This window comes from Chiloscyllium plagiosum, unplaced genomic scaffold (genome assembly GCF_037043375.1).
Source record: "Chiloscyllium plagiosum isolate Xiang-an unplaced genomic scaffold, Cpla_swu_hap1 HiC_scaffold_25, whole genome shotgun sequence".
In the NCBI taxonomy this organism is placed as follows: Eukaryota; Metazoa; Chordata; class Chondrichthyes; order Orectolobiformes; family Hemiscylliidae; genus Chiloscyllium; species Chiloscyllium plagiosum.
In genome coordinates, this window is record NW_028270163.1 from 10,066,359 (window position 1) to 10,087,337 (window position 20,979).

The 20,979-nt window shown below is 40.7% G+C and overlaps 1 protein-coding gene across 8 annotated transcripts in view; it reads left to right on the plus strand.

The window, feature by feature from the left end:
• cacna1g (calcium voltage-gated channel subunit alpha1 G) overlaps positions 1–20,979 on the plus strand; it is a 611,364-nt gene that overhangs the window by 526,313 nt on the left and 64,072 nt on the right. For all 8 annotated transcript variants that reach the window (XM_088000446.1, XM_088000447.1, XM_043714394.2 and 5 more), the window contains 2 exons: positions 18,252–18,403; positions 19,485–19,594. In XM_088000446.1, coding sequence (XP_087856572.1) covers positions 18,252–18,403; positions 19,485–19,594 — 262 coding nt within the window. The remainder of the gene's footprint in view (positions 1–18,251; positions 18,404–19,484; positions 19,595–20,979) is intronic.

A 20,979-nucleotide genomic window follows, 5' to 3' on the forward strand; every position in this document is an offset into this window, starting at 1 on the left:
CGTCCATACTGTTGTTGCTCAGTCAGGCTCACCAGATTTATGAGCAGTCTCTTGCAAAAATATTTATTAACTTTATGACTGTGGACTATAGGCAGGTACCAGCATTACACTGTGTCTTGTGTTCAGGTGAAGTCTATTGGGTAAAATGGCTTCGGATAATTGATGTTTGTGGATTAGCAATCACTGTCCCACAGCCTCATGTACGGGAAGACAAATTGTTTTGTGCCTTGTCCCTTTTCAAAGTAATTTCACAGCATGAGGGAATTGAAGGACACTTTCCAATACTGAAGCAGTCGTGTTCAAGGTGGTAACTCAAGAATTCAATGAGTCAAACAGTGCAAATAAGAAACAGAATTTAAAATCTACCAAATACCCTTGAGAAATACAGATAAAGGTCACATTCTAGATGCAACAGCTCACTATACTTCTAAATATTCAAGTAGGGCATGGAATGTCACATTTGTGACAGCTAATCTAGTGGCAACACTGCTATGTCACATATCTGTTGCAGTCAGACACAGCAAGCTGCTTTTCATTGGTGATAAATTCTTTTAAAATTAACAGATTCTACCTTTTTGTAAAGTGCATCGTAGTCTGGCAGATATTTCTGCATTGATATTAAATTTATTTTTGACAGCTGTTGAAGTGAGATGTAAAAAAGTTCCTTGTTTTTATTAGCTTTTTCCAAGAGTAGAGGTGCTTCTGCAGGGCGTTTTGTAATTTGATTTGCCTGCAAGTCAAAAGTTGTCTCTTCGCTTTGCATGCCTCCTCCTCCTCTTCCTTTCTATCTATGGTCAGTTCCTTTCTGCTGGTGTCCGCTCAGCTTTTCTCCAGTCTACGTCTCTTTCCATCCTCTCCATCTATCAGCACTTTGCTCTCTTTTCTTCACTTCTTCCACTGTTCAACGCAATTAGCAAACTTGGATCCTGAACTTGGAGCTACTCTCTGCTCTCCCCTGAAAAAGAATCTATAGTGTGGCAACTGGAATATTTAGAAAGGAAAGCAGTACTTCAAGCCTGCTGCTTTTAAATTTGAACAGTTTAAAGTGTTCACTCAAAAAGCATGAAACTTTAAAGGAGCAAAGCTTTCAATCTGCAGGGAAAAGCATGGTAGCTATATCAAATTAATTCAGCAGTGTTGCAGTTCTCCAACTACTAATCTAGAGGGTTATTTGTTTGACAAATTTGCTCCAAGTACATATCTTGCTGGAGGAACTCACTGTGGGCAGTTCAAGTAGAACAAGCTGATATATAGATATACACTGTACAAGGTGCCTGTCTCATATCTGGCTGCATTTCCCCCCTTTCATTCCAATTTTTATTGTGAAACATAATCCTTAGTTTTGTCTGCCCCCAATTAAGCTATCACAGAGTCAGAGAGTCGTGCAGAACAGAAACAGACCCTTTGGTCCAACTTGTCCATACTGACCAGATATCCCACGTTAACCTAGTCCCATTTGCCAGCATTTGGCCTATATCCCTCTCAAATCTTCCTATCCATATACCCATCCGGATGCCTTTTAAATATTGTAATTGTACTAGCCTCTATCACTTCCTCTGGCAGCTCATTCCATACACGCACCACTCTCTGCGTGAAAAAGTTGCCCCTTAAGACCCTTTTAGAACTTTTCCCCTCTCACCTTAAATGCATGCCCTCTAGTTTTGGACTTCTCCCTACCATAGGTAAAACACCTTGGCTATTTACCCTATCGATGCCCCTCATGATTATATAAACCTCTTTAAAGTCCTCCCTCAGACTCTGATGCCTCAGGGAAAATAGCCCCAGCCTATTCAGCATTTCCCTGTAGATAAACCCCAGCAACATCCTTGTAATTTTTTTTGGAACCCTTTCAAGTTTAACAACATCTTTCCTATAGCAGGGAGACAAGAACTGAATGCAGCATACCAAAAATGGCCTCACCAATGTCCTGTACAGCTGCAACATGACCTCCCAACTCCTGTACTCAGTGCTCAGACCAATAAAGGCAAGCGTATTAAACACCTCCTTCACTATTCAGTCTACCTGTGACTCCATTTTCAAGAGCCATTCAGTACGCTGCATGAATCCACAGTCAAATAGCCAAGTAAACCAAATTGCTAAAAGGTTAATCATACTCTGGCTGTTTGCAAAAAGGGGGAAAGTCACATAAAGTGCACTAAATCAGTCCTGAATATTCAGTTTACCAGTGTGTCCAAAGGGAGAAGCTATCCAAGGGCAGCTCCACAGTTAATTTGAGATTCTTAATAAGCAGCAAAGGGGCTCACCAGGCAATGAACATGACCAGCAGATCTAAGCAGGAAGTTGTTTCTAGGTTTCTAAGGGGTTGGTGCCCTCATTCAATTTGAACTCAGTGCCTGATCAAACAACGTGGCATTGGGAGCCAACTCCCTGCCCACACAGCCAAAACCTCTGTCTTTCCATGGCCAAACGTCCTGGTGTGGGACTCAAACCCAGAGTTTTTGGTTGGGAGACTGGAGTGCTACCCACTGTTCCACAAGATCCCCCTGACTAAAGCCAGTCCCAGCAAACGAAATATTCATAAAGCAAACTAGAAGTAGTAGCAAAGAGCTGAGGAAAACGTGCTCTCACCCAGAGGGCATTGGGGAACTGGAACACACTACCTAACAAGGTGATAGTGGTACACCTTTGAAGAAATACATAGGCATGGAATAAGGTTATGAAAGATAGGCCTTTGATCATCTGAGGATGGCTAGGTAGAATCTAGATGGACTTTGAAGCGCTGATGGGTTACTTTTCCACTCCGCAGTCAGTGTGGCCTGATGGAACCCAGCGGGACTTCACAAACTCCAGGTTCCTGAAGGGACTGAACCGCGACCTGAGTTTACAGTTTGGCTGATAATCTGCTGTCCTCCAGCTGGGCTGTATGCAGCCCCATTGCAGAGATTTCCCTCCTGCCCCTCTCCCTACTATACTATACTGTACAAACATACAAATCAGGAGTGGGAGTAGGCCATTCAGCCCCTCAAGTCTGCTCTGACATCCAATAAGGTTCTGTCTGATCTGATTGTTAACTCAATATCACATTTCTGCCGATTCTGATAACCTTTGAATGCGTCAACTGCTAATTTTAGTCTCCGAACCACAGTCAGGCTGCAAACCTTCAATACGTATTTACTAGAGGGGTGTGGCCTCTTACAAAATATATTGTGGAGACTGATAGGTCGATGCATCAAATTCACTATTCAAATAGAAGTCTTTCCTAGACATGATCATTAAATAACTAAATATAGGACAGGTTTAGTGAAATGCAGGCAGCCTTCTTTGCTTCTCTACATGTCTATATTATCTCTGCTCTTGTGACTTTTCCAGAACCTATCTTTTCCTGTTCTTTTCCTGTGTCAGCATTGAAATTTCATATTTACCTGTAACACATTCCAGAGAGAGCCTGCCAGTGTGTTTTAGTTCTGATTGGGAACAGTGAGTGATTTTACAGAAAACAATTAAGTCAGATTTATGTCGGTCTTTTTGCTGAGGTGTTTATCTACTTCAATGTATCATTATATCCGCCCCATCCTTGGCCTTGCTAGCCACTCTCGAGCATAGTCAGAGCCAGTGGGCTCACAGTGTGGGAAACGGTACTGGTCTGTCACTGAGCATCTAAGAGGCAACAATGGCCTATTGGTATTATCACTGGACTGTTAATCCAGAGACTCAGATAATGTTCATCCTGCCATGATAAATGGAATTTGAATTCAATAAAAATCTGGAATTAAGAATCTAATGATGACCATGAATCCATTATCAAGAAAAACCTATCTGGTTCACCAAAGTTCTTTAGGGAAGGAATCTGCCATCCTTACCTGGTCTGGCCTACATGTGACTCCAGACCCACAGCAATGTGCTTGACACTTAACTACCCTCTGGGCAATTAGGGGTGGGTAATAAATGCTGACCTCGCCAGTGGCGCCCTCATCTTGTGAATCAATAAAGAAAAAACCTTGAGTGAGAAGGTCCACCAAGCTGCAAGAACCCAGTTTGAACAGTTGGGAAATGACTCTCTACATGCTTTAGGTGTCTAGGATAGTTTGGACATTGCAAACTGTCCACAATGACAGCAGAGAATTCCACCCTTCAACAGCTGAAGGCTGGACATAAAACTTTGTTTATCTAGACTGCATTGGCTCATGATTTGGTTACAGGAAGGAAAAAAGGTTCTGCTCCTAACCGTCAGTCAGTGAGATTTCAGTGTGGCCCAGGTTAAGAAGAGATGATGATGTAATGACATATACATGTAGGTTCCTGTCCGAAATCTGAAACCTGTGCTCATGAACAACCGACTTGGAGGGCAAAAAAAAATACAAGGTGGATTCAAAATGATGGTGATCCAAGATTCTCTGCCCATAAGGGACTTGGTCATCTGCTACCTTCATTAGGCAAGGTTCAGAATACTCCAAGGTATCTTTAACTGCACTCATCAGTGGCAAATAGGAGACTCCTATGGAACTGACCTTCTCTCCACTAAGCTACAGATGACCTTCCTAAGGAATGCTGAATCTGATCGAGTGATCCCAAAGAAACAAGCAGGTAACTGTTAAGCACCAATAAGCTGTGGAGCTTAACTTGGTTACGGTCCAGCTGTATCTGTAGGCAGCCAGACGCGCACACGCGCACACACACACACCGGAAAGAGAAGCAGAACTGTGTGCCTGCTGTCAGGGAGCCAGCCACACAGTCCGCAGGGATGGTCTGAGCAAAGGACAGGTACTTACACTCAGCGACAGGGAGAGCCCAGACTGTTAAAAACCCCAGACCCCCAACATACATACCAGAATTGTCACCTGAATCTAGTGTACTCTCACTCAGGTCATGTCCAAAAACATTTCCAGCCAAGGAGGTGATTTGGGAGGGTAGCCACTGCTATAACACAGCAGAACACAACAGCTAGTTTACGCCCAGCAAAAGGATAAAGACCACATCATCTGCTGTAGTGATGTTGCTTGAGGGCCACATACTGATCAAAGCATCAATACCAACTGCCCTGCTCCTCTTCAGAATTGTACCGGGTCTTAGGTGTCATCTCAGGTGGTTGATAAGGCTTCATATTAATGCTACTTCTAAAAGACAACTTTCACTCAGAAATAAACTGGGCTGCCAGATCTACATTTTGTGTGCAGGTCCCCGGAGTGGGATTTGAACCCACGACCTTCTAATTCAGCAGGGAGAATTAGGCAGAATCACTGGGGGGAGCAGTCCTTTGAAGCACGATCAAGTACATTTGGGAAAAGATACTGACACAAGTTCTGTTAGTCACCATATGCAAGACTTTTACATTACAAATACACAGGGATGGCTGCAGAATTTGCTTGGAGTTAGCGCGTGAGATGCAACACAGTAAAAGAGTAAATATGATTGCCAATGCAGATCCTCGACATTATACCTAAAAAAATCTCAGAAATTGTTTATAACAGATAATCTTGAATCCACATAAGTCTGACTTTTTTAATGTAAAACTGACTGTAACATCTATGTTTCAGGATCAGACGTTCCTCTCATAGATGTTCAAATGTGAGGAGAGTTGTTCCTTGCATTGACGGTGAAATTGAAGAACATAATTGGCTCAATGAATAAGTTGTGTTCATCAAATAAAAGACAGCTGCCAAATTAGATTGATAGCATAATAAAATAAATCAGAAAATTTTATTTCACCTACACTCCCAATTGTGTCATTATCCTCCTGAACCATAAAGGTATACTATAGTAATGTGGCGATTACCATCCCAGACTAATAATTGAGATAATGTGAGTTTACAGTACCATCATAGGATTTTGTTAATGATGAATTATGGTAAAATTAAAAATGATTCAATAGTGTCCTTTATGGAAGCAAGTGTGCCTTCCTTACCTGGTCTCATCTAAGTGAAATTCTAATTATCAAAACTCTGTCTAAAAGTGGTGTCCCCATCATAAGAAGCCAGCTTGCCATCACCTTCTCAGGGTAACTCGGGATGATAATAAAGGCTGGACTTCCTGAAAATTGATCACCCTCAGAATTAATGTAAAGAAACCAGTTTAACCCATGTCCAGTGATCCACCAAGAAATTTTTGCCAGACACGTCCGGTCCCCATTTAATCTCCTTATCCTTCCTTCTACCTTGCCCACCTCCCTTCCACCATCACTGCCCCACTAGTCCCCCCACCCCCCCACCCCACCCCACCCCCCCAACACACAAACATCACACTGAATTCCGTATAACAAGTCTGCCAGAATTGGAAAGTAGCTGATGAAGAAAATACAAATATCAACAGGAATTGAAGCTGGACTCTGAATTTTTCAGCCCAGTCTGATACAGAGGAGTCAGTAGTGTTATGGACCAGACCAAAGCTCCTCCAAATATATTAAAGGTAGCCTAGACCCTAACTTTTACTTATTTTATAAGGTAAGTATAAGGCCTTGTGTTCCAGATGCAATTTGATTGGCCAAACTATTCAACCTCATTCAAAATATACTTTTTATACAACAATTAAAATGCAGGTAAAATAAAAACAAAATAAAAGAATAGGCTTAATTATAACTATTGAAATACCTAACTATATTAACTACTACTAATTGACTGTTTCAATATAGTCACATTCCATAAACACACCTTTGGCAAAGGTAAATTCAGTAAAATCGATTGTCTCACATGTAATTCTAGCAGCAGAAAGAGGACCCCAGCTTTTAGCTGTAACAGAGAGTGGAATAAAAGCTTCCATGTCCAGCTTCAAGGCCCCAGCAACTACAGAAAGGTAAAACTAAAAATCTTGGTTCTGCGGGAGCTTGACCCCACCCATTCAGATTCTATTGTTCCAACCTTTAAAAAAACCCAAGGCCTCACAAGCTGTTTACTAGATTTGAGGACGCCACTCAACACCTCTGTCTCAAACTTTCTTCATAAAAATTCAGGACAAAATATACCTCTTACAGCTATAGTATCATTACACTAGTTATACCAAACACTTATTAATGTTTCAGCTTCTTTACTGCATGTAATTTGAATTGATCATTAAGTGCTCTTTAATTTAGCCAATTATTTAAAACAGTCCCTGTACAATTTGCTTACAAATAAGCATATCAACATAAATTCTTTTAAAAATGTTATATAATGAAAGACCATTTCTATCCAAGAGTTTACGAAGTCGCATTCTGTGTTCAATTTACTAACTTCTTGATGCCTTGAAATTTCTCCCTCATTCCCAGGTCATCAAGTACAATCTCAAGGATATTGATCTAATATTGCAATATGTGTTATTCAATCAAAAGTTGTACTCTTTAAAAAAAACAGGATTGTGGTATTCTACAGGTAACTGGGTGTTGTTTCATTGTTATTGATTGAAACATCAGTCAGGAAAATAATCAGTCTCCACTCTGACTGGCCATTATAATTAGAACCTAAGAGGTCATGTTTACAAACAGCCTTCCAATGGCCCGTTTACATTTAAAAACATTAAGAAGTGCAGAAATGAAACGTAATTTGATGTATTAAGGCTGCTCTTTCCAAACGACATGTACAATCTGCCCTGCCAGCTCTGCACATTTAGCTTCCTGAGGAAAATCGTGCATAATTCCATCCTTACAACCAAAAGTGGTTAAGATGGACACTAAAAAAATGTTCATTTTCATTGCCTTGTGATTTATCAATGATCTGCACTTTTTTGCAGATAATACTTTCCTTGCTTAAGTTTCAACTTAACTGCAGCCTTTCAAACTTACAATACATATCATTCAAAAAATAACATCGATGCCCTTAATTGTACACAGACAAAGAAAGCTACAGGAAAGGGAGCCACCTTGACTTAACTGATGTCATATCAATAAGATTAAGCTTTGGGCTTGTACCATTGACACAAAGCCGGTGTCTATAAGTACCGAAATTAATTGTTTAGTATAATTTGAAGAGTTCCTACCAAATTCAACTATATTCTGGCCTGCCAGGTGTTCCACTAGCCTGCCCTGATACACTTAATCTATTGGTAAGCAATTGCAATAAGAGTATTGTCTATTGCTCTTGTGGCAATATCTCCTTTTCCCCTTGTGTCAGTCAATATGAAGATTGATAACAGGCTTTGATAACAGTGTTCTATGTGAAGATAATACTCACTTCTCCAAAGCACTCAACTGGCAAAATCATGTTCATACTGCTTTCTCTTCAATGACATCACGGTATGAATAGGGAATAAGATTTCATATACCCAGTGGCAGACGTTACTGAAATTAAATAGTGCAATACAAAGCTTCCTTACAAAGTAAGAAATAGGTGTGGATTTTATTCAACAAAGATCTAAATAAATATTAATTTAAAATGTCTGGCAAATCTAAGAAGGCAGCTGTGTGATTGTTGGATACATTACTTTTCAATCATTGGCTAATATAGAAAATTATTTTGTTAGAAAATTGAATGTTAATTTCACCCTCACAACTGAGTTTGTTTCCTGTTCCCTTCGTGACAAAAAGCACTTGGCAGTCTTAGGAATGTCATCTCAAATCTAAAAAAAGCTCTTTCTGTAATAGTTCTGATTTTCTTGTCTGTTTTGGCAAATCGATGTTAATTGGAAAAGTCTCAACCTGGGGAGTAGTGCACTAATGAAGTGAATATTCTCAGTTCATTTATGAAATCAGGTCGGAAACTCTTTTTCTCAGTCTTATTCTGAGGGTTTTGTTTGGTATGTTAAGATGTGTGTACTTCTACCAATGGAAGCAAGTAAAACACAATTAAACGACAGACTAGTGTAATTCTCTCTGTCAAAAGGACTGTGCCAGGATAGTTGTTAGAAAGGTGATAGTTCGAAAGGTGATGCTGTATCTTAATGAAGTCACCTCCTAAGGTACCAGACAGTGACCTTCCTATGTCTCCAGTAAGACACTTGAGTTTAGAACTTTCAAGTTCAATTATCATAGAGAAAGAAAAGGTCACCATTTTGAGGGTGATAAAGAATTTCTTTGTCAATCCTTTCTCATTTGCAAAGATACGCATCCAATCTCATTTTGTTCACCTTTGTGTGATGTTAGTGTGACAGCTAGGCTTTTCCAGTTCTTGTCAATGTCCCAACCAATATAGGTTTGTCAGATTACATTTTCCCTGGATAGAAATTAGAGTAGAATTGCCCAGGCAGTTGGTGGAGGGGGTGTCCATCTCTCCCCTGTAATTTCAGCAGAAATCAGGAGGTGCCTGTTCATGCCATTTGTCCCATAAGATTGGGAGCCACCCAGGTGGAAACGCATGGCGGTTGTTTCTTGTGAGTGAGGGTTCCATTAACATTAACTCATTGGTAAATCTGCTTCTTTAACTAACAGGTGAACCAAGCTGACGTTATATAAAGTTGAGCCCTGTGCTATCGAGCAGCATGCATGTGGCATTGTGTTGCTGCTAATAAATGACAAAGCTTCACTTTGGCATAAACACAAATAAACATGTACATCATTAGTCACAGAACAGATTGCTGCAGCCACGCAGAGGTTTGTCTTTATTCAGTAGGGTAAGATTCAATTAGCATAAAACCATTGAACTTATTAAAATCATTATTATACCCTAACTCCCTGCCTTGGCTTAATCCAATGCCAATCAAATTTTAGGAATTTCTTTAAGATTAGAATAGATCAAAAGAGTAAAAAGAAAGCTTGCCATACATTGGCAGAAATGAATACAAGGTTCTGCGGAAAATGTTTGTAAGAATCCAAATCTTTGGTTGCAGTTGCTCTTGATAGTCAGGTTGGCAGGACTAATGCTGCTGCTGAATTGTAATTTAAAAATCAACCATAAAAAATGTCAGTAATGGCAAACTAATAGTGCAAAAATTCTGCATCTAAGTAGAGTACTGCTCTTTGAGATAGGCATCAAGCAGAGTTTGCAGTCAACTTAAATCAGCTTTATGTTTGTTAAGACTGAACAGTCATACTGGACTAGAAAACCTCTCATTAGAAAGCAAATTTCAAAAGGATAAAATCCTCCAACTGGAAAACTACCTGATCGGTTAAAAAGTATAAAGCTTCCATAATTTATCTCCATTTATTTCATTCCAAAGATTCCCACTCTTCAAACGCAGACTCAGAAAGACCACTGTGGTTTGTTTCCATGTGTATTTGTCAGGTTCTTTTTTAATTATTTAGTGTTGTCTGTGTGAAATATGTGTTTGTATTGACTCTTCATAATTTGTTTGACTGTCTGTTGTGTCGCAATGTTTTGTATCCCCTCGCCAATATCTACTAATGATTTTTGAAACTAGGGACTATCAGTAAAAACACTAACACATTTTGTTGTTATTAATGCAAATGTCTCTTTCCCCAAAGCCTTCAGAGCATTACATGTTGAATAAGTCAAAATTTGACCCACACAGCACAAATTACATTGACATTACAAATTCCTATATCTACGGGGCATCTTTTACATGTTATAAAATCGAGGTTTCCTTCCTTTAGGCACTGGCATAAGGACATCCACTATATGGTAATGCAAGAAAATCTGCTTTATTTTGGGGAAAGTTTTTCAGTTTTGAGAAAATAATGGTAAAAATGTAGGCACCAACACAGATCTGTAAGGTAAAAAATGAGAAAAGAGGTAGTCAAGAAACAGCCATCATTCTGCACTCTTACTGTCTGGCAGACTGATAATGGGCTGTGACTGAGTTTTGTCTAAAACCATATTCTGAAGTCTAGGCTTTATCAATTACTATCGGATCAAAGACCTACAAAGACATAACCAATACTCTAAATATATAGCAAGACGTTTCACACCCAAACAACAAATTGCCTTTATCTTTATAGTTTTGACAAAGAAAAACATCCAAGGTGCTTACATACTCACACACATCATACTCTCAAAATGTTACGGTAACCAAATTTTACGATTGTAAGGATTACGTGTGTGGTTTCCGTCATGATGTGTTATGTGGTGCAATGTTGCTGAAGGATTTTTTTGGCTGAAAAAGACATTTTGCTCATGTGTCACTGCAAAAAGCTGTAAAATTAGCCTTAATCTTAAACCACGTTGTTCCCTCTTACTTACAGCCTACCTGGCTATGAACACACACACACAATAAACAGGCTCAAATGACCTGTCCCTATTTTGAAGATGTACCTGAACACACATTAAGAATCCAAGTGTTCAAGCCTGTGCAGTACAGAAATTTGAATTTTTTTCACCTTTCAGTTGAGCCTAAGGAAACATTGTCGAGAGTTTGGTCATATCCACAACCCCCACCTCATCAACCCCCCCCCCCCCACCATCAGCAAGCCAGATCCCTCGAATTCTCAAGTAGTCAATGGATGTACCAGCACTTTCTGTTTTTACAATAGATGTACCTGTTCGTCAAATAAATAGAGGTGCTTACTCCCACAATATAAGAAGCAGTGAGTTATATCCCTGGTGTATCTACACACTGCTTCACTCTAAATTCAGATTTAACAGTACATGCTGATGGCTGTATAGGGAGAGTGTAGAAGAAACCTCTACCTCTTTTCCTGAGCCACCATTCAAATAATTGTGTTCAGAATATCAAACCAAAAAAGTCAACTGTCTATTTTTGTTGTCTATGGCTGGATTTACAGCTTGATTGTGTCCAATGTTTAAGTTATGATGAACTGTGCAATTTTCTTTTGCTAATTTGTATCCTGTTCCCCACATATGTTCCAGGCCATGTGCTCTAGCGTTTGATTATCTGTTAGGTTTGGTGTCAGTCAGTCTAATCCAGTCCAATCTGAGCTTTGAGGACATCGATGTGGTTCCCCCAGATTCTGATCCCAACTCTCTGTTCTTTGTAGTATCTTTTGTTGGCTGTGCCAGCGTGTGTATTCTGATGTGTGACAAAGGACACAGAAATTGTCTGTATTTCCCAAGACTATATTGTTTTGTTTTAACTGCTGAACAAACAATAAGGAGTCATGGACCACTGTCAAAAACTATTTATGAATTTCAAGCAGAGAATTATCTCAATGCATATATTTTGATTTCATTTGGATGGTTCTGTTTTAGTGCATTGAACAGCAAAATGTCTCCCAGTGGCCAACTAACTGTATAGGTATTTTAATCAACCCGAGGTATTATGGCACACCCCTGCAGGAGATAAGACTTGCCTAATGAGACCCCTGCACCTGAAACCAGAATGGGTGAACGGGATGGGAATCTGCTCCTTTCCTAGGCTGTTAAAGCAGTGCTGTCCAAAAATACCCATGTTTGGCACTGTCAATCAAACAGGCTCAAAGAGCAAATGGTACAGAGCTGGCTTGGGAGATCTATGCAATTTCAGATGGGCTTCCAAGCTGTGCTCAAACAGATTCCTGAAGAAGGGCTTATGCCCGAAACGTCGATTCTCCTGTTCCCTGGATGCTGCCTGACCTGCTGCGCTTTTCCAGCAACACATTTTCAGCTCTGATCTCCAGCATCTGCAGACCTCACTTTCTCCTCAAACTAGTTACCCCAAGAAAATGTCTGAAAAATATTTTAAAACATTTCTTCTTAATAAGTCAATTCCTGACTTGGAACTAAATTGCCACTCTTTCAGCATCATTGAATCAAAAATCCTGGAATTGCTTTCCCAACATTACTATGGTACCCTTATCCCAAATGGCCTGCAGGATTCAAGAAAACAAGTCACCATCACCTTTTTAAGGGCAACTGGGGAATGGAAATACATGCTAGCCCAGCCGCTGATGCCCACATCACATGACTGAATAATAAATAAGAAAAACGATTTCATAGCAGTCAGAATGATTTTTTTGACTTCTTGATTCACCTCTTCTGGGAATAAAAAGCATCATTTGGAATAACAATAATAGCATTCTACTATCGATTGAGTGCTGACGTGATACTTGCAAAATGATCAGCTAGAACTGCATGACTGTTTTCTTCTTAAACACTATTTATACCTAGGCCATCAAGTTCACTGTTATCTAGTATTGGATTTTAAAAGGGAAACTAAAACAGCAGTGAAAGTAATAGCAGTTGGGTGTGGACTCCCAATAAAGGGGGTGACATTAATGGGCAATAACTAAATTAGCAGCCATATTACATTGTGCATCCCATTCAAATGTCTAAAATAAGCTGTTTATTCAATATAGTTTCCCTTCTCCCATCACCAAGACCTAATCCAAAGTCTTCCCCAGATTCACTGAATCATAGAAACATACAGCACAGAAAGAGCCCGTTTGGCTTGTCATGCCTCCTCTAGCACTTTGCCTGTTGTGCTTAGCGCTACATCCTCACTTTTTTTCCATTTGTAACCTTCCATGTTCTGTATCCTCAAAAGAAATAGTTTAAGCCTCTTATAAAATTATTTGTGGAATCAGGTTCCACCAACTTTTCAGATCTGGATCCTAACAATTCTCTGACAGATAAGATTTCTCCTCATCTCCCCTCTAGACTGCTTGTCAATCATATTAAATCTATAACTTATGTGTTATTGACCCACTCACTAGAGGACATAGTTTCCTTTAATTTATTGTCACCTTGGAAACCTCTGCGAAGTCACCTGTTGCAAACAATTTGAACTTTTCTTCTTAAAGGAATGCCTTTGTCCCTGGTAACAACCCAGTGAATCTTCCTCCGTGCTCTTTCTAAGGCTTCTGTCTTGAAGCTCAATGCCAGAATTGTCCAGGATACCCCAGTTGAGGTCTATCCAGTGATTTTTAAATTCTTCTTTGGTCTTTTTGCATTTATTTCTACAAATTGCCAGGAAGTAACTACATGGGTAAAGTTTAAAGAAACTACTTCAAACCCAATCTTAGTCCATCCACACTGCAAAATGAATGCTTTTGGTCCTGTGTTCAATTTAAAATGAATCCATGCCTCCTTATTAAAGACTGTCCATGAATATTGTCTTATAATAATCTAAGCTTTACCAACTGCATGAACGTATATTCTGCTGTTAATTGCCAAAAGAGAAGTTGCTATTAATTATATATTGTTGCATGTTCAGCATGTTACATTGGATTGGTGAATTTTACAAGTTATTTCTTGTTAGCCAATCACTGTTTGAATTACAAAGGAAAAAGATCGATAAACTGAAAGTACTAATAATTCTGGGTGTGACTGAAGGGACTGTTCAGTTGATCAAAGCACATTGTACAGAAAGATTAGAAGGGTAGACAAGATATTATGGAACTTCTTGGGTAAAACTATGATTTGTGTGTCTATTTTACTGATCTTGTTCCCTTTAATTGCTTGATTTCCTTCACTTATTGCTATGTTGATCTCCTTAGGACTGCACATTCTCTTTCAAAATGGGTATCAAAAAGGTGTGGAATAGTCCAGTTGCACAGTCCACCTCAAAGCATTAGTTTTCTATTACCATGGCAAGCATTGGGTAGTAGCAAGCTGCCATCATAAAATGTTTGCCACCTCACTGATTAGCAAAATGTATTACATTTGCCATGCAGTGACTGCCTAATACCACAAGATAGCAAAGATTATGTCACTCTGTCATGGATGTTTTATGTCCATTACATTAACCTACATTCTTTCTCATCCTGCCATTTATTATAGAAAGTTTCAAGTTTATGTAGTACTGTTGGAGATCATGTAAATTCCATGGCACTTATAAAAGTTTACAGCAAAGTAAGGGGCCTTTCAGCTTTTTGAGTCCATGCTGACAACAACTAGCCTATCCCCAGTGTCCAGCTCTTGGGACATCTGCCCAATGGCTTACAAGACTTCGGGTACATAACCAAAGCCCTTTTTAATTGTTATAAGGGTTTTTGTATCAACTGCAGTGCCAGACGAATGCCAACTCATCACCACCTTTTAGGTGAAAACATTCCCCAATGAATCCCTTCTAAATCATTTTAAGTAATGCACAATGGTTATCAATTACTCAATGAAGGGGAATAGACTAATTCTACTCCCTATCCTTGGAGCACTCAATTTTCTAAACTTTAATGCAATCTCCCACCAGGTCCTCAGTTCCAAAGAAAGCGACCCCAACCCTAAACAATCTTAGACATGACTAAAATTCTCCAGTACAGACATCATCCAATATTCTCTGGATATTGGCATTCGATCTAAATAAATTCTTGGTCGTAGTGTTAAATCTGCAATAGTATTTTTCAATATTATTATTCTTCTAGGAATAACATCATAAGTTAATTAAATTTGTTGTACACAGAGAACTGTATTTCTCCAAGGACCTAATTTGGAAATACCATAAATATTTTAAGACCACTGAGAAAAAAATCTTTTTAAAATCTAAATATTTAAGGAATGGTGATTTGAGATATGCAAAAATCTGTCAATAGTTTAAAATAACTACAGCCTCCTTAATGTCCTTAATGCAACAAATATCCCGAAGCACCTCAATGGAACCGTATCGAGCAATTTTGATGGCAAGTCTCATTACGGAGTCACCAGTACCTTTGTTTCAAGGAGTGTCATAAAGAGCAACAGCATGATGGAGACGCTCAAATGTTTAGGACTTTGACAGATGAAAACCTAGTCCCCATGGTGTAGTGATTTAAAATTAGTGGTATACAAGAGGCCAGAAATGTAGATGGGCTGAGAACATGAAGGTTTGTAGAAGCCCAGGACAGAGTAAGGCCACAGAGTTATTTGAAAATAAGAAGGAGACTATTAGCAATTGTGGGGCCAGCAAACACTAGGGAAGTGGTTGATTAGGTCTTGTTATTAGTTAGAAAATGGCAGCAAATGTTTGGAATGACATCATGTTTATGTGGCGGGTGGAAGAAAGCAATCAAGAGATAAGTGGACTATATAAGCCGAGAGGTAACAAAGACATGGCAAAGGGTTTCAATTGGAGGAGTAGTGAAGGAGGGTTGGAGTCAGGTGAGGTTATGGAGATAGCAATAAGAGGTGTCAGTAATGGAGCAGCTCACCTCCCATCTTACATGGCACTAAACTTGTGAACAATCTGGTTCAGCCTCAGACAATTGCAGGGAGAGGAATTCATTTGTTGGCTAGGGAGTAGAATTTGTGGAGGAGTCCAAACACAATGACATTGCTCTTGTCACAGAGTCATACAGCATGGAAGCAGATCCTTTGGTCCAACCAATCCAGGTCCACCATGTTCCCAAACTAAACTAGTCCCACCTGCCTGTGCTTGGCCCATATTCCCCCCAAACCTTTCCTATTCATGTACTTATCCAAAGGTCTTCTACATGTTCTAACTGTACCTGCATCCATTACTTCCTCTGGTGGTTCATTCCACATACGAACCACTCTGTCAAAAAACTGCCTCTCATATCCTTTTAAAACGTTGTCCTCTCATCCTAAAAATATGCCATCTAGTTTTGAACTCAGCCAGCCTAGGGAAAAGACCTTTGCTATCACCATATCTATGCCCCTCATGATTTTATAGACCTCTCGACTTCCTACATTCCAGTGAAATAGTCCCAAGCTAACCAGCTTCTCCTTATAAGTCAAACCCTCCATTCCTGGCAACATCCTTGTCAATCTTTTCTGAACACTCTCCAATTTAATAATGTCCTTCCTATAGCAGGGTGACCAGAAGAGGCCTTGCCAATGTCCTGTGCAAACTCAACATGACATCCCAATTCCTATACTTGATGCTCTGAGCAATGAAGGCAAGAATGCTAAATGCCTTCTTATCCATCTTGTCTACCAGTTATGCAAACCTAACCTCCCAGTCCTGACGGTTCCTGTGGTGGCTTATCCATGGAGCAGCATTAATAGTATTGAGGGACAAGACACACTGTGGCTCAGTGATTAGCATTGCTGCCTCACAGCGCCAAGGACCCAGGTTCGATTCCTGCCTCAGGTGACTGTGTGGAGTTTGCATTCTCCCCATGTCTGCATGGGTTTCCTCCAGGTGCTCTGGTTCCCTTCCATAATCCAAAGATGTGCAGGTTAGGTGAAATGGCCATGCTAAATTACTCAGTGTTAGGTGCATTAGTCAGGGGTAAATATAGGATAGGGGAATGGATTTGTGTGGATTACTCCTCGGAGGGTTGGTGTGGACTTGTTGGGCCAAATGGCCTATTCCCACGCTGTACTGAATCTAACCTGACTAAGGAAAACTTTAAAGGTATTAGAAACATTCAGTCAGCCTCCTGAGCCTGTCCCATCACTTATTAGATCATGACAGATTGTAACTTAGATCCATCTGTTGTAGTGTAGGGGTCATCTACTTTGGAAAGGGAAATAAACAGGAAGGCAAATTCAAATAATTGATATTTATAGTAATTTTGAAGCAAATTAAGATAGTATAGCAATACATTTCCATTATAGTTTTCGAAGGATATTTGGTGACCATGCATTTTTTGGAGTTACCCTTTCTGTACATTTTGCTGGTGATTGTATTGAGCAGTCCCTTGTAAAACGTTGAATTAGAGCGCTGCTGCTTAAAGTCTTGTGAGTTTCACAAAGCTAACGAGCTACAGTCAGGTCTCTTGTGAGACTAATTATACCTGCACATTACTCATGATTACGGTTTCAGACTTTCAGTGTCAAAAGAACAGTCCTGTCAACATTAGTGTTTGACTAAACGTGGGACTTAAAAATAAAATTGGTCTGCAAAATTCTTGTTAAGAGAAATGGAACTGATCAGTTTAATATTATACATAAATAGAAGAATTTATTTAATAAAATATGTCTTGTGCTCAGTACTTGTGAGGAAAAGGATTTTTTCACTCTATCAGACATGAAATAACATAAAAGCAAGGTGCCCAACCTAAAATTAATAGTTTTCGACTCATTAGTATAAAGTGCCTCACATATTTTTGTCCTATTTAATCATTGGTTGCTTGCACTATAATTTTCTGAAAACTATGATTAAAAGGAGATGCAAAGAATACTCAAATGACATGATTCCTGACAGTTTACATTAGAAATTTTTAATTACTGATAAGCCCGAGCGAACTAAGAAATCAATTTGCCTTCTGGTTTCAACGTGTGGTTGACTAAAATATTGAATCATCTATATATGAACAGGCCCCAATTTCTTGAAAGCTGAGGTAGTGAGACTAGACACCGAAAGTTCAGGACACCTTTACACCACTGGGGCATGGCAACGTATGCAAGGAGCTAAACCTCCTGGAACACACATAACAGTGATCTTAACAAAAGATCTTAATGAATTCCTGTGATCTCAAACTGATGTATTTTGCAGACCTGAACAGTAATGGATCTATTCCTTTCTGTTTTTGCTGGCTGCTTTTGACACTGAACAAGTCTGGAGCTATCCTTGCAGGAAATTAGCTCAATCATGCATGGAAAAAAATAACACCCGCAGAAAATTTCATGGTTTTGAAACTTTAATTTTTTTTTGTTTAATGTCTTGCCTCCATTTAGAAGCTCAGTGTAAACCTTATTACTCTGACTATTCCACTGCTCGGCTTATCATCCACAAAATGTGCACAAGCCATTACTTGGATTTGTTCATCACTGTAGTGATTGGACTGAATGTAATCACCATGGCAATGGAACATTATCGGCAACCAAAGGTAAGGATGATTGTTTTCTCATCAAACTACAAACAGTAAAAATTGCCTTAGTCACTGTTATGAAGCAGACCACCCCCAGCTTCCTAACACTGACTGCTTTTAAAGTGTTGGCAGCGGATATGACTGGAACCAATAAATTGCAACTCATCTCAAACACCAAGATATCTTTAGGACTGAACAGCACAAAAGGTCCTATTGCCGCTGATGACGTTGGGAGGTGATGTATCCAATCCCGCTCCAAGAGTTCATGGAACAAAACCATCCAATGGCAAGCTGGTCACTGATATGAGTGCACTGACGTGTAGTGCTGGGTACTCACATACACAGTGCATCACTCAGGGTTTGAGATATAACTTATTGGAAAACCGAAGAAAAAACAGCTACCACATTTATTGAAAATCCACATTGTCATCTCTCTTGCTTATAACAACACAATCCCAACTCTTGATGACTGACATGGTAAACTCAGAGGACTCCTAAATAAATGGTAGCAATTATTTTGGAGGAGGAATCTATTGAAGTGGTAAGATCTGACTTACTAAATAACATAATTGTGACAACGTTTGAACCCATAATTGGTTTCTTCTCACCCCGTTGTCACTCAATTCCCAAATCCTGTTGTCTTCCAAGAGAACATTTTTGCAGCAATCCTGAATAGTTTAATAAACTAGCACCTACTATTCCAGTATAACAGTTTCAATGGATTCACAAATCCTTCTCTGTCATTGTAAGTTAGCAATATATCTCAGTAATCAAGTTAAAATGTGCACATTTGAATGTAAATTTTAACAGGACAAAAACTGGTGAATTTCAAAATAAATTAGAACAAAATATGAATTAGCAAATTCAATAGTAATGTTCAAAAGAGAAACTAGAAGGGAAAATCCTACAAGGGAATGGGAAAGCTGCAGTATTAATTGAGTCGCCAAACCAAAGAGCCAACATTGATGAAATGGGCCAAATGGCCTCCTCCATACTATACCTTACTGGGTCAAATATCAGTTGGCATCCACAAAAGGGCAATTCTATAATTGTTCTAAAGTAATGTTTTATGTTTAATCTTAATCTCTAATGTTCCCAGGTCCTGGATGAGGCTTTGAAGATCTGTAACTACATCTTCACGATTATCTTTGTCCTGGAGTCTGTATTCAAACTGGTTGCCTTTGGTTTTCGCCGATTCTTCAAGGATAGGTAAAATATCACAACAGTACCAAAGTTGAGAGGTGCGGTGGGGAAGAGGAGTGTTTCACACTTCCCTGAGTGACAGTTTGTTTTAGTTGGCCCAGAGGGGAGACAGCCTTTTCTTATCTTTCAAGCCCCGCTCAATTGGGGCATGCTCCAAATCCAGCAAAAGAAACTGTAAAACCTGGAAACGAAGGTACTGGTCATACTGCTCCTCCAATGTGAAGTATACAAAACAGGCCAGTATGTGTCATTCACCACTTTTGCTGGTTTTCCTTCTGAATTACCTGACACACAGTTTGTCGACACCTTTCACGCGAGGGCCGTTCCGCACGCGCCAATCCAGAGACGCACATGCGCAGACCCGGCTCTAGGTAATACGTCATCACGTGACTGTGCGTGTGACGTCAGCCAGTAGTACCGGACTGCGCACGCACACTGAGCTACGTGCCTTTGAAAGGTGTTAAGCTGCGGAGAGTCAGGGGATGGGAGTGAGTCAGGGGAGGAAGGAAATGCCCCCCTCCAAGACCCAACTGCCCCACCCACGTCTCCCCCTGTCAGGCCTCCACATGCCAGCTTGCCCCTCCCCCCACCATCTCTCCAGTCTCACCCAATGCACATGGCCTGACCCCTCCGAACTCTACCCTGCCCTCCCCAACCCAGGCCCCAAAGGTCCTGCCCAAGCCCAGTCCCAATGCACCTGCCTCCTCCAACCCCAGTCCCAATGCCCCTGCCTCCTCCAACCCAATGTCCCAGCCCCCCAACCCAAGTCCCAATGCCTCTGCCCCCCAACCCGAATCTCAATGCCCCTGCCCTCCCCAACCCAAGTCCGAGTGTTCCTGCCTCCTCCAACCCAAGTCCGAATGCCCCGGCCCCCCCAAGCCCAGTCCCAATGCCCTTGCCCCCCCCCACAACCCGAATCTCGATGCCCCTGCCCTCCCCAACCCAAGTCCCAATGCCCCTGCCTCCTGCAACCCAAGTCCCAATGCCCCAGCCCCCCAAGCCCAGTCCCAATGCCCTTGCCCCCTACCCGAATCTCAATGCTCCTGCCCTCCCCAATCAAGTCCCAATGTCCCTGCCCTCCCCAACCCAAGTCCCAGAGGTCCTGCCCTCCCCATAACTCCTAATGCCCCTGCCTCCTCCAACCCAAGTCCCAATACACCTGCCTGCCCCCACTCCCCCAGTCTCCAGTCAGGCCCCAGTCCCACCCACTCTTCTCAGGTGTCAATGCATGCAGGTTCATGCACTCAGGTCCCAATGCCCCTGCCCTGTCACCATGCAGGTGCCAGTGCCCCGTCTCCTCCGCCTTACTCAGGTTGTAATGCCACCCACTCCTCTCAGGTCTAAATGCCCTGCCCTTGCCATCCCTCCCCTGTTCTACTTGTCCTAAGTGG